Below are 14,762 nucleotides of genomic sequence, written 5' to 3'. Positions count from 1 at the left end.
GTATTTTTAACGTAAAATTGCGATAATATTCCAACCGGACAATAGCGTATTCATTCAAGGAGAAAAAGAAGGAACGGCGCGCTCGCATGACCGCGCATATCCAATCCCTTTGTCCACAGGCAGTCCACTCAGTAACTGAGCTCCTATTATCTGCCCAGTAACAGGAGAAGGCTGAAACAACTTTCTGAAGGCTTTTGACAGCCAATGGAAGCCTTAGGAAGTGCAACGTAACCCCACAGATACTGTAGTTTCGAAAGGGACTAGAAAGAAGAACTACAATTCTCAGATCCTCCACTTCCTGGTTGACTTTTTCTCAGGTTTTTGCCTGCCATATGAGTTCTGTTATACTCACAGACACCATTCAAACAGTTTTAGAAACTTCAGAGTGCTTTCTATCCAAATCTACTAATAATATGCATATTCTAGTTTCTGGGCCAGAGTAGTAACCTGTTTAAATTGGGTATGTTTTTCATCCGGCCGTGAAAATACTGCCCCCTAGCCCAGACAGGCTAAGTACGGTAATGGAACATTTTGACATTTCGTCTCTGGTATTGCGCTTGCGCGTTATGCCTTTGGATAGTGCTCTGAACGCACGAACAAAACGGAGGTATTTGGACATAAATATGGATTATTTCGAACAAAAACAACATTTCTTGTGGAAGTAGCAGTCCTGGGAGTGCATTCTGACGAAGATCAGCAAAGGTAAGAGAATATTTCTAATACTAATTCTGAGTTTAGGTGGTCCCGAACTTGGTGGGTGTCTGTATAGCTTGCTGTGATGGCTGAGCTATGTACTCAGAATATTGAAAAATGTGCTTTCTCCATAAAGCTATTTTAAAATCTGACACAGCGGTTGCATCCAGGAGTAGTCTATCTATAATTCTTTAAATAATTGTTATATATTTTGTCAACGTTTATGATGAGTATTTTTGTAAATTGATGTGCGCATTCACCGAAAGTTTTGGTGGGAATACATTTTCTGAACATCACATGCCAATGTAAAATGCTGTTTTTGGATATAAATATGAACTTTGTCAAACAAAACATACATGTATTGTGTAACATGATGTCCTAGGAGTGTCATCTGATGAAGATCGTCAAAGGTTAGTGCTTCATTTAGCTGTGTTTTGGGTTTTATTGACACATGTCCTTGCTTGGAAAATGGCTGTGTGATTATGTTCGGAGAGTACATAGACAAAAATTATCTAATGTTTTGCTTTCGCTGTAAAGCCTTTTTGAAATCGTACAATGTGGTTACATCAAGGAGAAGTGTATCTTTAAAATGGTGTAAAATAGTTGTATGTTTGAGAAAGTTGAATTATGACATTTTGTTGTTTTTGAATTTGCCGCCCTGATATTTCACTGGCTGTGTCCCGCAGGTGGGACGCTAGTCCCACGTAGCCCATAGAAGTTAAAAAAGACCACAGTAACATGTCAGATATAGTAGAGATGCTACAAAATCTGCTAGTTCATATGTATTTTCCAAAGCCTGTCTGGATGTGAACTACATTGTGCCAGGAAAACTTACGGAGCGGGGCTTGTGTGGGATATCGTGCGAGCAAGAGAGCGGGGAATTAGAAACGGAAGAGTGTATAAACCTATAACCAGGCCCTTTATCTGTAAGAAAGGAATAGTAAAATGGTTTAATTAATTATAACGTGTTTTAAAAGGTCTGTACTAAATATTTTGAATTAAATAAATGTTTTCTCACCCTTTAACGAACGGGAATCGGTCATTTTCTCTCTCGCTGAGAAAGGCTTTTCTGGGAAATGGGTCTGTTTCAAAACAATGTCTTATTTTATACGAATACAGTCTTTCCTACAACAGACAGTTATAAACATAAACAATTAAAAGGTTATTAAAATGTAGTACTGTTTGTTGTAATGATGTACAACTGTAGTCCAACAATGTTTATACATAAAACATTCGTGCATGTTTAAATATGCGCAGTAAAATTGTTTAAATAATTATAACATGTTTTAAAAAGGTCTGTACTAAAGATTTAGAATTAAATAAAGGAATTTAAAGCAGTATCTCACCTTTTAAGAAAAGGAATATATCTTTTTGCTCTATCACCAAGCATGTCCCGGAGAAAAAAGGCTTTCGGGAAAGACGTGTGCATTGTGCACAGAAAAAAGAAAAAAAAATGTATGAAATATATGCATTCACTACTGTAAGTTGCTCTGGATAAGAGCGTCTGCTAAATGACTCAAATGTAAATGTAAATGTAAAGAGTTCACAATTTTGTTTAAAAGTTCAGAATATGTCTCTTGTGAAAATTGAGATGGGGTACATATATTATGTATTTCAATTTCTTACACATTTTCAATAATACTTGTGAGTTGTAGACACGTATAAACCAAAGGTTTCATTTGGGTTATAATAATGATTTACAAATGAAAAAGTCAGTAGTTCATTGCATATTATGAAATTGTGGATTAGATTATTTTTCATTATTTTGCCTATTTTCTCAACTGTCATCCCCTTGCTTTTTGCTTTATAGGTATGCTCTGCTAGTCCTAAATCCAGACATAATCCACACATATATGATTGTTATAACTGGTCTACGTTGTGGGGGAACAAACTTATGTTTTCCTGGAAGGGTGAGCTTTCATGAATGGGGTCAAAATAAATATGCTAGAAGCGATAGAAACAAGGATCTATTTCCCAGAAACTAATAGTGTATATCATTGGTAACTCACGTTATCATGGTTCAATGAAAGGTGTTCCATTCTGTGGACTGAGAATAAAAATACTTTGCACAACACATACATTTAGATTATTTTAGAGTTGTAAAAACTACATGTAATTTACCCAAGTTAGTGTAATTGCCTGTAGTTCTTGAAATTAGAAAAAATAAAAAGGTCATCTTGAGAAAATATTGTAATTTATACATGAAAAACTTTTAAAAATCTACTGTATTTATGCTTGTTAATCTTTATATACTGTATGTATCCATATTGCCCAGGTATCACACACACCCCAGGATGGATCAAAGGCCTACACATGCTTTAACATATACAGATGCACTATCTTGTTAATCTTTATATACTGTACGTATCCATATTGCCCAGGTATCACACACACACCCCAGGATAGATCAAAGGCCTACACATGCTTCAACATATACAGATGCACTATCTTGTTAAATAAACACTAACTAAAGCGTGACAGCTTCAAAGGAATAGATGCACTATATGCATAAATTAACACTCACTCTAAGGCGTGAGAACAGGAACAGGATGTCCTGACAGGACGCCTATATATTGGCACTCCCCTAGAGCATGTGATAACTTCCCGCCAGGATGTCCTGACAGGATGCCCAAATATGGGCTGGCACACGTCCCCCGGACATAGGGTCATAAATCAAACGTTTGATGCGTGCCATCTACTGTATTGTCTCCAGCCTGTGTTAAATGATGCTTAAAGGACAAACAGCGATTGTGATTGTGTTGAATTGTGTTTGAGAAATAAAGATAGACATGGTTGTAAAAAGGTAGAGGTATTTCATTCAGTACAGAAATGTATAGGTGGCTTAATTGACCTTGTCCCGCAGCTCAACTTACCCCATACCCGGACCAGCTATGTTTTCAAAACTTTCATGTTTACATGAACCCTGATTTTTTCCAGGGATACACAACATCCTGAAATATATTTAGATATCTTTGTTAGAAAGAACACTATATTTCCTTTTACGGTGTGATGCTGAATGCAAAAAAAGGGTAATTTTACACCAGTCTCTCCTAACCAATAGTAGACAACTAATATATATGTTTTTCTCCAAAAAAGGTAGAAGGGTGAGTCATGACTGACAGGGGCCTTAAAGTCCTATAACTATGACCAAAGAGAGCTAGTGGAGAGGGAAAGGCGTACTTCTTTTTGGTTTGGATTTTTGATACTTTGCATTTCGTGACTAATTTGCACTCACTTTCCACCTCCTTGAATAAAACCACTTCCAACTCCCTAGACCAGATGCCTATGACTGTTTAATTTTATCTGATTGTCTGGTTACCATAATGTCTTAGTGGATCTGGGCTACTGAATAGGCGAGTTTGAAGAAAATTGTGGAAGGTGCAAATGTATCCTGTCTAATCATTGATACCTCAGGTTCGTATTTTCAGAATATTAAGTTTGAGTATTCAAAAGTTTAACTTCATGGACACTGCTAAAATAAAATACTGTAAATAATATTTGACAACTATGACAACACAACTCATAGTAAATACACATCAGTTACTACACATCAGAATCAACGTTGTTTCCACGCCATTTCAATGAAATTATGTCGAACCAATGTGGAATAGATGTTGAATTGACATCTGTGCCCAGTAGGCTCCTACCAATAGTTTTGAGTTGAATCGTCAGTATATCATCTTACTTGTAGTGACAACATCACTGACAGTTACTGCCCACGACAGCAGCAAATTACTTTCACGATGGCTTTGCACTATTTGTCCAGATCACCACCTTCCTGATCAGGGTACCTGCCAACATCCTGGCATTTTGCACTTTTTGACGAAAGGTGCGCTGCAAACGTGTCGCCATCGACATCCTGCTACTCAACCTGACCATCTCCGACCTCATCTTTCTGCCTTTCAAGATGGAGGCGGCCGACAAACCAGGAATAGAAGCTCTACTACTTCCGGTGTCCAGTAACTTCTACATAGGGCTGTGGTGGTCACGAAATTTCATCAGCGAGTGATTGTCAAGCAAATAATTGTCGGTCTCACGGTAATTGACTGTTAATTAACGTAAACACATTTAGCATCTCTTGGCTTTCTACAAGCCACTGATGCAGACCTTTGGAACATTTACATTTTAAAAAGTCTAATAAATCCATGTAACATAGCCTACAACTTCACAATAAATCCATTATTTATTTTAGAAAGGTCTAACATGATATGAAGAAAATGTAGTCCATTTCAGAAGAACAGAATAGCATACTCTGAGTTGTCCTGATGTTAGGTTCTGATTGAGCTATGCAAATTGGCTGTGGGCTGCATTAGTTAATTTAGCAGACAAGATTTGCTTAGAATTCCGTGGAATTATTTTATATTATTTTATATTATGAAGAATACAATTTAACAAAGCTGGATAAAATAGAAAGGATATTTTCTCCAAACGATTTGAGGGAGTGCGCACATGTGGCTGTTCTGTGTTGAGCAGTTAAAAAATATGCTTAATTTAGAATTATTAATGTAACTTTAGATGTTCTACAGACGTTGGGATATATGTTTTGATTTTAATACATTGTAAGGCTGCATAATGCAACTCTAATGATGATTTGAAAAAAGTTTAATGAAAGGCATGAACTCTGCTTTGTTTTTTGCGCATGCTGTACACACTTCATCAGTCTCTCATTCACAATTTGACAAGCACTTTGACAAGCACAATTTGACAAGCATCCCCTCTGTGTGGCCATAATGCACCCTAAAAAAATCCATGCCTTTTGCGGCCAGTGGCCGCTGTGCACATGGCCCGGAGTGCTGCGACCGTCCTTATCCAATTCCAAGATGCATATTGAAGATGTAACTGTCCACATTTACTTTTTGTCAGTGAACAAGATGAGTAGGCCTAACGAACAGCAAAAGCACTAGCCCATGTCAATCTACTATGCCCCATAGTAACAAAGTTTAAATATTCTATTCTGTGCGAGAAATAAATATTCAAAACATACAGTACCAGTCAAAAGTTTGGACACTCCTACTCATTCAAAGGGTTTTCTTTACTTTTTACAATTTTCTACATTGTAGAATAATAGTGAAGACATACAGATTGACTGACCTTGTCTTACTTGTCTTAAAGTAATGATGGACTGTCGTTTTTCGTTGCTTATTTGAGCTGTTTTTGCCATAATATGGACTTGACTAAAGCTCAGCATTCAATACCATAGTACCCTCCAAGCTCATCATTAAGCTCGAGGCCCTTTGTCTGAACCCCGCCCTGTGCAATTAGGTCCTGGACTTCCTGACAGGCCAACCCCAGGTGGTGAAGGTAGGAAACAACACCTCCACTTCACTGATCCTCAACACAGGGCCCCCACAAGGGTGTGTGCTCAGCCCCCTCCTGTACTCCCTGTTCACCCATGACTCCAACTCAATCATCAAGTTTGCAGATGACACAACAGTAGTACTGTAGGCCTGATTACCAACAATGACGAGACAGCCTACAGGGAGGAGGTGAGGGCCCTGGGAGTATGGTGCCAGGAACATAACCTCTCACTCATCGTCAACAAAACAAAGGAGCTGATCGTGGACTTCAGGAAAAAGCAGAGGGAGCACCCCCTATCCACATCGACGGGAACACAGTGGAGAAGGTGGAAAGCTTCAAGTTCCTCGGCATACACATCACTGACAAACTGAAATGGTCCACCCACACAGAGTGTAGTGAAGAAGGTGCAATACTGCCTCTTCAACCTCAGGAGGCTGAAGAAATTTGGCTTGGCACCTAAAACCCTCACAATTTTTTTTGCGCACTTGGCAGTAAGCTATAAATGTCATCTATACACTTAAATAGCGAATGGAGGACACTTTTCCTGTGGTTAATTTTCATGCCAGCCAGGTAGGCTATACTCCTGTTGTAAAGATAAGCAATGTGCTTAATATTAGGAAAGTTGATAAATAAATATAGTAGGCCTCCTCTTTTTAATAGAGGCCATCCCTCTGTTTTCTCACTCAATTGCATAGTCTATAGAAATGTTGCGCGAATGGGCTCTCATGAAGTGTTTGATTAGATTTTCAATTACATTTGCATTGATGTCAGAGTGATTAGATGGACAATAGAGTGCTGAGTACCAGGCAGTTAGCAAGTTTGGTAGGCTATTAATGACCATCAGCAGCATCAGAGCTTGGAAAAGCCTAATTACCGTGACTAAACGATCATATGGAATTTTACTGTCTTCATGACTAGTAACCGCCAGTGTGGCGGTAATATTGTCACCTCAACAGCCCTACTTCTACACCACAACCTACAACAGCACCCTCCTCCTAACAGTAGTGACTGTGGAGCACTACCTTGGTGTCGCCTTTCCCATAAGATTCACAGCATCAGGCAGGGTTGGCTACACTCTGTTGGCCTGTGTAGTTTCTGGATCCTGTCCCTTGCCCACTGCAGTGTTGTCTTCGTAATGCAATTCCAAGTTACCAATCATAATACTATGGAGATTTCACAAAATGTACAGCTCAGTATTCTTCTTCCTGTACATTTAGAGATTTTCCTAGTTCTCTTCTGCATTCCATTCCTGATCTGCTGCTTCTGCTATGCCAACATCATCTGTATCCTTTCTTGGCTGCCCAACATCCGCCGGCAGAAGCGCCTGCGTACCATCGAGCTGGCTCTGGGTACTCTGCTGGTTTTCATCAAAAACCAGCGTTTTGGGTCCTACAATGTGTCCCACCCATTTTGTGGGGTTCATGTCCAAAGTCACTACTTGGTGTGACAAGCCAACCTGATAAACACCTTTAACTCCTGTCTGGACCCCATAGTCTTCTACTTCTCCTCTGCTGCAAAGAGCAAGTTCAGACACTGCCTTTGTAACAGCGTTAAGAACGTGCCTTAAACTCACTTCACAGCTTGAAATGTCGCCAATGAAGAGGATCCTTTTTGATGGTGCAACTGGTTAGTAGTCAAGGAAGGCATTCATGTGGTCGGCGCCTGTGCCCTAATTATATAAAAAATATATATATATTTTTTTATTTATATTATTATCAGAAAGTTGTATCGTTGTCATTGCATTTCATGCTATACTGCATGCATTTTATTGTCATGTTTTGATACTCTCATCTTAAAACTTGTTTTTGTTCTTATGCAGATAAGAACCTAGTGCCAATAAACTCCTTATTAAGACTTACCAATATCATTATGTAACAACATTGCTTTTCTCTATTATCATTAGTTGAAAACAAACATTGACATGTGACGACGGTTTCAGTAATTTATGAGCCTGTAAAGTGAGTGCAGTGTAAATGTGATTGACTCCCCCATCACCAACCCCTTCTTATTAACAGCCAGTCAGTCAGATTTGACTCTTTACTAACAACATAAGGAGTTTACTCTGCCATCTGGTGGGCAGAAACATCTGATTATTCCCAGATTATTTCAATATCTCATATTTTCACAATCAAAGCCCAATGATTTCATTGCTGACCAACTATCTGCCATGTTATTTTACACTGATCTTAATGTGATTGCAACACATTTCCATGTAAATATACTGCTCAAAAAATAAAGGGAACACTTAAACAACACAATGTAACTCCAAGTCAATCACACTTCTGTGAAATCAAACTGTCCATTTTGGAAGCAACACTGATTGACAATAAATTTCACATGCTGTTGTGCAAATGGAATAGACAACAGGTGGAAATTATAGGCAATAAGCAAGACACCCCCAATAAAGGAGTGGTTCAGCAGGTGGTGACCACAGACCACTTCTCAGTTCCTATGCTTCCTGGCTGATGTTTTGGTCACTTTTGAATGCTGGCGGTGCTTTCACTCTAGTGGTAGCATGAGACGGAGTCTACAACCCACACAAGTGGCTCAGGTAGTGCAGCTCATCCAGGATGGCACATCAATGCGAGCTGTGGCAAGAAGGTTTGCTGTGTCTGTCAGCGTAGTGTCCAGAGCATGGAGGTGCTACCAGGAGACAGGCCAGTACATCAGGAGACGTGGAGGAGGCCGTAGGAGGGCAACAACCCAGCAGCAGGACCGCTACCTCCGCCTTTGTGCAAGGAGGAGCAGGAGGAGCACTGCCAGAGCCCTGCAAAATGACCTCCAGCAGGCCACAAATGTGCATGTGTCTGCTCAAACGGTCAGAAACAGACTCCATGAGGGTGGTACGAGGGCCCGACGTCCACAGGTGGGGGTTGTGCTTACAGCCCAACACCGTGCAGGACGTTTGGCATTTGTCAGAGAACACCAAGATTGGCAAATTCGCCACTGGCGCCCTGTGCTCTTCACAGATGAAAGCAGGTTCACACTGAGCACGTGACAGACGTGACAGAGTCTGGAGACGCCGTGGAGAACGTTCTGCTGCCTGCAACATCCTCCAGCATGACCGGTTTGGCGGTGGGTCAGTCATGGTGTGGGGTGGCATTTCTTTGGGGGGCTGCACAGCCCTCCATGTGCTCGCCAGAGGTAGCCTGACTGCCATTAGGTACCGAGATGAGATCCTCAGACCCCTTGTGAGACCATATGCTGGTGCAGTTGGCCCTGGGTTCCTCCTAATGCAAGACAATGCTAGACCTCATGTGGCTGGAGTGTGTCAGCAGTTCCTGCAAGAGGAAGGCATTGATGCTATGGACTGGCCCGCCCGTTCCCCAAACCTGAATCCAACTGAGCACATCTGGGACATCATTTCTCACTCCATCCACCAACGCCACGTTGCACCACAGACTGTCCAGCAGTTGGCGGATGCTTTAGTCCAGGTCTGGGAGGAGATCCCTCAGGAGACCATCCGCCACCTCATCAGGAGCATGCCCAGGCGTTGTAGGGAGGTCATACAGGCACGTGGAGGCCACACACACTACTGACCCTCATTTTGACTTGTTTTAAGGACATACATCAAAGTTGGATCAGCCTGTAGTGTGGTTTTCCACTTTCATTTTGAGTGTGACTCCAAATCCAGACCTCCATGGGTTGATAAATTGGATTTATATTGATTATTTTTGTGTGATTTTGTTGTCAGCACATTCAACTATGTAAAGAAAAAAGTATTTAATAAGATGATTTCTTTCATTCAGATCTAGGATGTGTTGTTTAAGTGTTCCCTTTTTTTGAGCAGTGTATATCTGAGATACCTTACATTGAACATTCAAGGGTTGCTGAGAGACAATGTTTGGACAGCTTTGGGAACAAAGATTGCGACAGGAGTTTATTAAATTTGTGCAGCATATCACATCACAGACACTTGTAAGTGGGTAATGCAGTGAGGGAGGAGTGTTCTGATTTGATCTGACAATCAGCATCCGGTAGACACTGTGCTGCCAGTTCATTTGAGGATCCAGTCGGATGACATCGTAATCATGAGGATACAGATTTTCAAGTTCCATGGAGGTGAGTTTGTCATTAGAAAACTGACACTTACTTTTCCGCTCGCATTAGTTACAGCATGAATGAGGTATCAGTAAAAAAATATGGGTTATTCATAAAACTTTACAACAACAGCAGAATGTAGATCTACTTTTACCACCTATGAAATTAATATTGAATAGCATCTATTCACTCTTTTACTGTATATCTTGTTAACATTCTAAGTAAATTCTGAATTTATGCATCAATCCAATCTCTACTAAAGATGTAACTTATTCAGAACACAGGTGATACATTTAACAGTAACTAAAGTTGTATAAATAACCCCAAAGTTGAGGCTTATGTTTTATACAGGTGAACAATCAAATCAAAACACAAAAGCAGACAAAAAGATGACTGACGTGTAGTGTTTCCTACTGCTGACAGATAATGTCTGAAATTTAGTAACTCATAGGACATCTCATGAGATATTTTTATGGGACACCTTTTCGGTAACACAGAGTGCCTTCAGAAAGTATTCATATCCCTTGACTTAATCCAAAAAACATTCTCACCCATCTACACACAATACCCCATAATGACAAAGTGAAAATGTATTGAAAATAAAATACAGAAATATCTTATTTACATACGTTTTCTTACCCCTGAGTTAATATGTGTTAAAATCCCCTTTGGTAACGATTACAGCTGGGAGTCTTTCTGGGTAAATATCTAAGAGCTTTGCACAACTGGATTGTACAATATTTGCCTATTATTCTTTTCAAAATTCTTGAAATTGGTTGTTGATCATTCCTAGACAACCATTTTCAAGTCTTGCCATAGATTTTAATGCAGATTTAAGTCAAAACTGTAATTCGGCCACTCAGGAACATTCACTGTCTTCTTGGTAAGCAACTCCAGTGTAGATTTGGCCTTGAGTTTTAGGTAATTGTCCTCTGAAAGGTGAATTCATCTCCCAGTGTTTGGTGGAAAGCAAATTGAACCAGGTTTTTCTCTAGGACTTTGCCTGTGCCTAGCTCCATTCCATTTATTTTTCATCCTGAAAAACTCCTGTCCTTAATGATTACAAGCATACCCATAACATGATGCAGTCACCACACTGCTTGAAAATATGTAGAGTGGTACTCAGTTATGTGTTCTATTGGATTTGGCCCAAACAAAACACTTTGTATTCAGGACAAAAGTGAATTTGCAAACAGGATGCAAGATTCGGAATATTTGTATCCTCTATAGGCTTCCTTCTCTTCACTCTGTCAATTAGGTTAGTATTGTGGAGTAAGTGTAAGTGTGGGGTACAAAGATGAGGTAGTCATTAAAAAAATCATGTTAAACACTATTATTGCACACAGAGTGAGTCCATGCAACTTATTATGCAACTTGATAAGCACATTTTTACTCCTGAACTTATTTAGGCTTGCCATAACAAAGGGGTTGAATAATTGACTCAAGAAATTTCAGCTTTTCATTTTTTATGAATTTGTTAAAATGTCGACATTTGACATTATGGGGTATTGTGTGTAGGCCAGTGAACAAAATATCAATTTAATCCATTTTAAATTCAGGCAGTAACACAACAAAATGTGGAAAAAGTCAAGGGGTATGAATACTTTTTGAAGGCACTATATTGCAGCATCAGCCCCACAGGTGATGTTACACATTCCAACACACCCTTTTCTCTTTCCAGTTGTGTCGTGAGTCTCCAAGTGTCTGTGACTGATGAAGTAGGCTAATCGCCATGCCGATCACTCATCTGTTGCTGTCTGTTTACATTGCCACCTTCCTGATCGGGGTACCTGCCAACATCCTAGCATTCTGCACCTTTTGCCAAAAGGTGCGCCGCAAACCTGCCCCCATCGACATCCTGCTACTCAACCTGACCATCTCCGACCTCATCTTTCTCGCTTTCCTGCCCTTCAAGATGAAGGAGGCTGTTGATGACATGAACTGGAACCTCCCCTTCTTCTTGTGTCCAGTCACTGGTTTCCTGTTCTACTCCACCATCTACAACAGCACCCTCCTCCTGACCGCGGTGAGTGTGGAGCGCTACCTTGGTGTAGCCTTCCCTATCAGATACGCCCTGTGTCACAGGCCACGCTATGCTGTGGTGGCCAGCATCATATGTTGGGTGGTGTCATCACTGAACCTTAGTGTTGTGTACATTGTGCCCTGCTCCCAATGGATATATAGCAATGGGACCATTATAGACGATCCCCCGACAATGTGCTACCTGAACTTCACCCAAGACCAGCTCAGCATCCTTCTCCCAGTGCGTCTGGAGCTATTCCTGGTCCTCTTCTGCGTCCCCTTCCTGGTCTGCACCTTCTGCTATGTCAACTTCATCCGTATCCTGTCTCGGCTGCCCAACATTGGGCGGCGGCGGCGCCTGCGGGCCATTGGGCTGGCACTGGGCACCCTGTTGGTGTTTGCCCTCTGCTTTGGGCCCTACAACGTATCCCACGTGGTGGGGTTCGTCCGGAAAGACAGCGAGAGTTGGAGGGATGTAGCGTTGCTCTCCAGTACCCTCAACGCCTGCCTGGACCCCATCATCTTCTACTTCTCCTCGGTGGCTGTCAGGAGCATGCTCAGTCACTGCTTCAGGAGCTTCGTGGCTACACTACACATTTTAAAGTGTGAGAGGGGTCAAGTCTGATAGGGGTCAGCCTCCAAGACTGATAAAAACAGAAAATCATTCCCCCTTGAGTGTTTATGTTCCAATTAGTCATGCATGGAGATTTATGTATGTTCAGTGCAATTATGTGTATTATATGTATTAGGTATATTCTGTTATGTTATGTAACTGTTGGCAAAGATCATTTAATTCCTACCTATGATAAATTACGTTCCCTAAAGGTGTGTCACAATTATAGTATAACCATTACCCACACCTCCACAAACCATATTTATATTTAATTTAAAAAATCATGAATAAATCGATCACCCGTATTGTTTATATTACAGTACATGTGCTCTAACCAGTAGGTTACATCCAATAAAAATATACTTGTTTTATGGGGTTTGGAATAAATAAATTAGAACCAGAAGCTATAAGAGCACAGAGGTGGGTGTGAAAGATGTCCAATTTTGAGTTCATTTTGTGTAACAAGCGTGTAAGGCAGGATGTGCAAACATGGGGAGATTATACAGCACTGAGTCACAGCGTCTCATGCTCGTCTTTCCGTTGCTAGGAACTGTAAACAAATCGATAACCGCTCTCCTTGTGCCGGTCTTGATAAATACAGATAACTGCTCTTTATAGTGTCCTGTGAACTAGTTATGTTTGTTATTAGTTTACAAATTGTACACTCAGTAACATTATAGATTCAATGGGATTGAATTCAGAGGGAAATAAATGAGTGCCTTGTTTGACAAGGCAGATTGACAATTAGGGCTGACCCCATTTAGTTGACTGGTCAGTTGTTTGGTTGATAGGCTGTTGTTCGACGGAGATTTTTTTAGTTGAGGGCTCAAACATTTTTTTTTATGCCACACGAGACACCCGCCTGTTTCGTGCCTGTCTGTTAAAGGAATTTAATATCTTGATGATAATAATCAATAATCAATTCGCCTTGACTAATGCCCAAGGTTTGTAAGACAATGGGTTAAAATAATTAGGCAAGGACTCAGCTTTCTGCAAAAGGTTTCTGTAGCTTTATTCAGAGAACGTTCTGGCGTCAGTATAACAAAACAGTCATTATATAGTTCTTGCTTACTTACGCACATGCATTTATACACAATCCGTTGGTGACCTGCAACCCCCATAAACTTCTCACACTGTTAATCACCTTCTGGCTCAGCCTGTTCCTTTCCTTCAAGGTTAGGAACTCTCTGAGGTTTTACTCCCTTGACCATCTGCTTCTCTATCTCTCTATACTAATTGCATACACACATTTCTTTCCCTCTCCAGTGGTTCCTGGACTTTCCGGAACTAATCAGACTAATCGATCCCTACATTGATCATTACATTGATTCTTCATTAACCATGCTGTATGACTAATAGTTCATCATGGTTTATTGATTCATTTACCTTTATTAGATAATTCTCTTATCACTGTCTCGGTGGACTAATCCATTGCGGAGGCCGCAGGGATGGTACAGTCCATCACTCTAAGACATATATGTGCTACAGTGGAGGCTTGTGGGAGGAGCTATAGGAGGACAGGCTCATTGTAGTGGCCGGAATGGAAAAAATGGAACAGAGTCAAAAATGTGGTTTCCATATGTTTGTGTTTGATACCGTTCCATTTATTCAATTCCAGCCATTACAATGAGCCTGACCTCCTATAGCTCTTCCCACCAGCCTCCACTGATGTGCTACTGAAATTGTACATGGTAATATTATGTACGAACAATGCTGCAACACTAACAGCCCTATTGGCAATACAAGACAAATCAGCTACAAGCTCCAAATTACACAGCAACTACACTGAATATACCAAACATTAGGAACACCTTCCTAGTATTGAGTTGCAACCCCCCACCCCCCTCAGAACAGCCTCAATTAATCAGGGCATGGACTCTACAAGGTGTCAAAAGTGTTCCACAGGGATGCAGGCCCATGTTGACGCAAATGCTTCTCACAGTTGTGTCAAGTTGGCTGGATGTCCTTTGGGTGGTGGACCATTCTTCCAATTCTTCTATAACCAGTGTCCTCCCCTTCATCTACACTGATTGAAGTGGATTTAACAAGTGACATCAAGTCAAGGCTCTGGCTGTGCCACTCAAGTACATTCAGA

General features: G+C 40.7%; 1 protein-coding gene and 1 pseudogene across 1 annotated transcript; both read left to right on the top strand.

The window, feature by feature from the left end:
- The first annotated feature begins 5,513 nt into the window (after nucleotides 1–5,513).
- LOC115173142 (free fatty acid receptor 2-like) lies at nucleotides 5,514–7,558 on the top strand (annotated as a pseudogene).
- Nucleotides 7,559–11,642: 4,084 nt separating this feature from the next.
- On the top strand, nucleotides 11,643–12,813 carry LOC115173383 (free fatty acid receptor 3-like). The gene has a single exon (XM_029731413.1). It carries the CDS (start codon nucleotides 11,765–11,767, stop codon nucleotides 12,677–12,679), a length of 915 nt encoding a protein of 304 aa, XP_029587273.1. The 5' UTR covers nucleotides 11,643–11,764; the 3' UTR covers nucleotides 12,680–12,813.
- Nucleotides 12,814–14,762: the final 1,949 nt, after the last annotated feature.

Source organism: Salmo trutta, chromosome 34, assembly GCF_901001165.1.
Source record: "Salmo trutta chromosome 34, fSalTru1.1, whole genome shotgun sequence".
Lineage (NCBI taxonomy): Eukaryota > Metazoa > Chordata > Actinopteri > Salmoniformes > Salmonidae > Salmo > Salmo trutta.
This window is presented reverse-complemented; position numbering and strand designations above follow the sequence as displayed.

Coding starts and splice junctions, on each gene's coding strand:
- LOC115173383 (XM_029731413.1), top strand. CDS start 11,765: ATGCCGATCACTCATCTGTTGCTGTCTGTTTACATTGCCACCTTCCTG.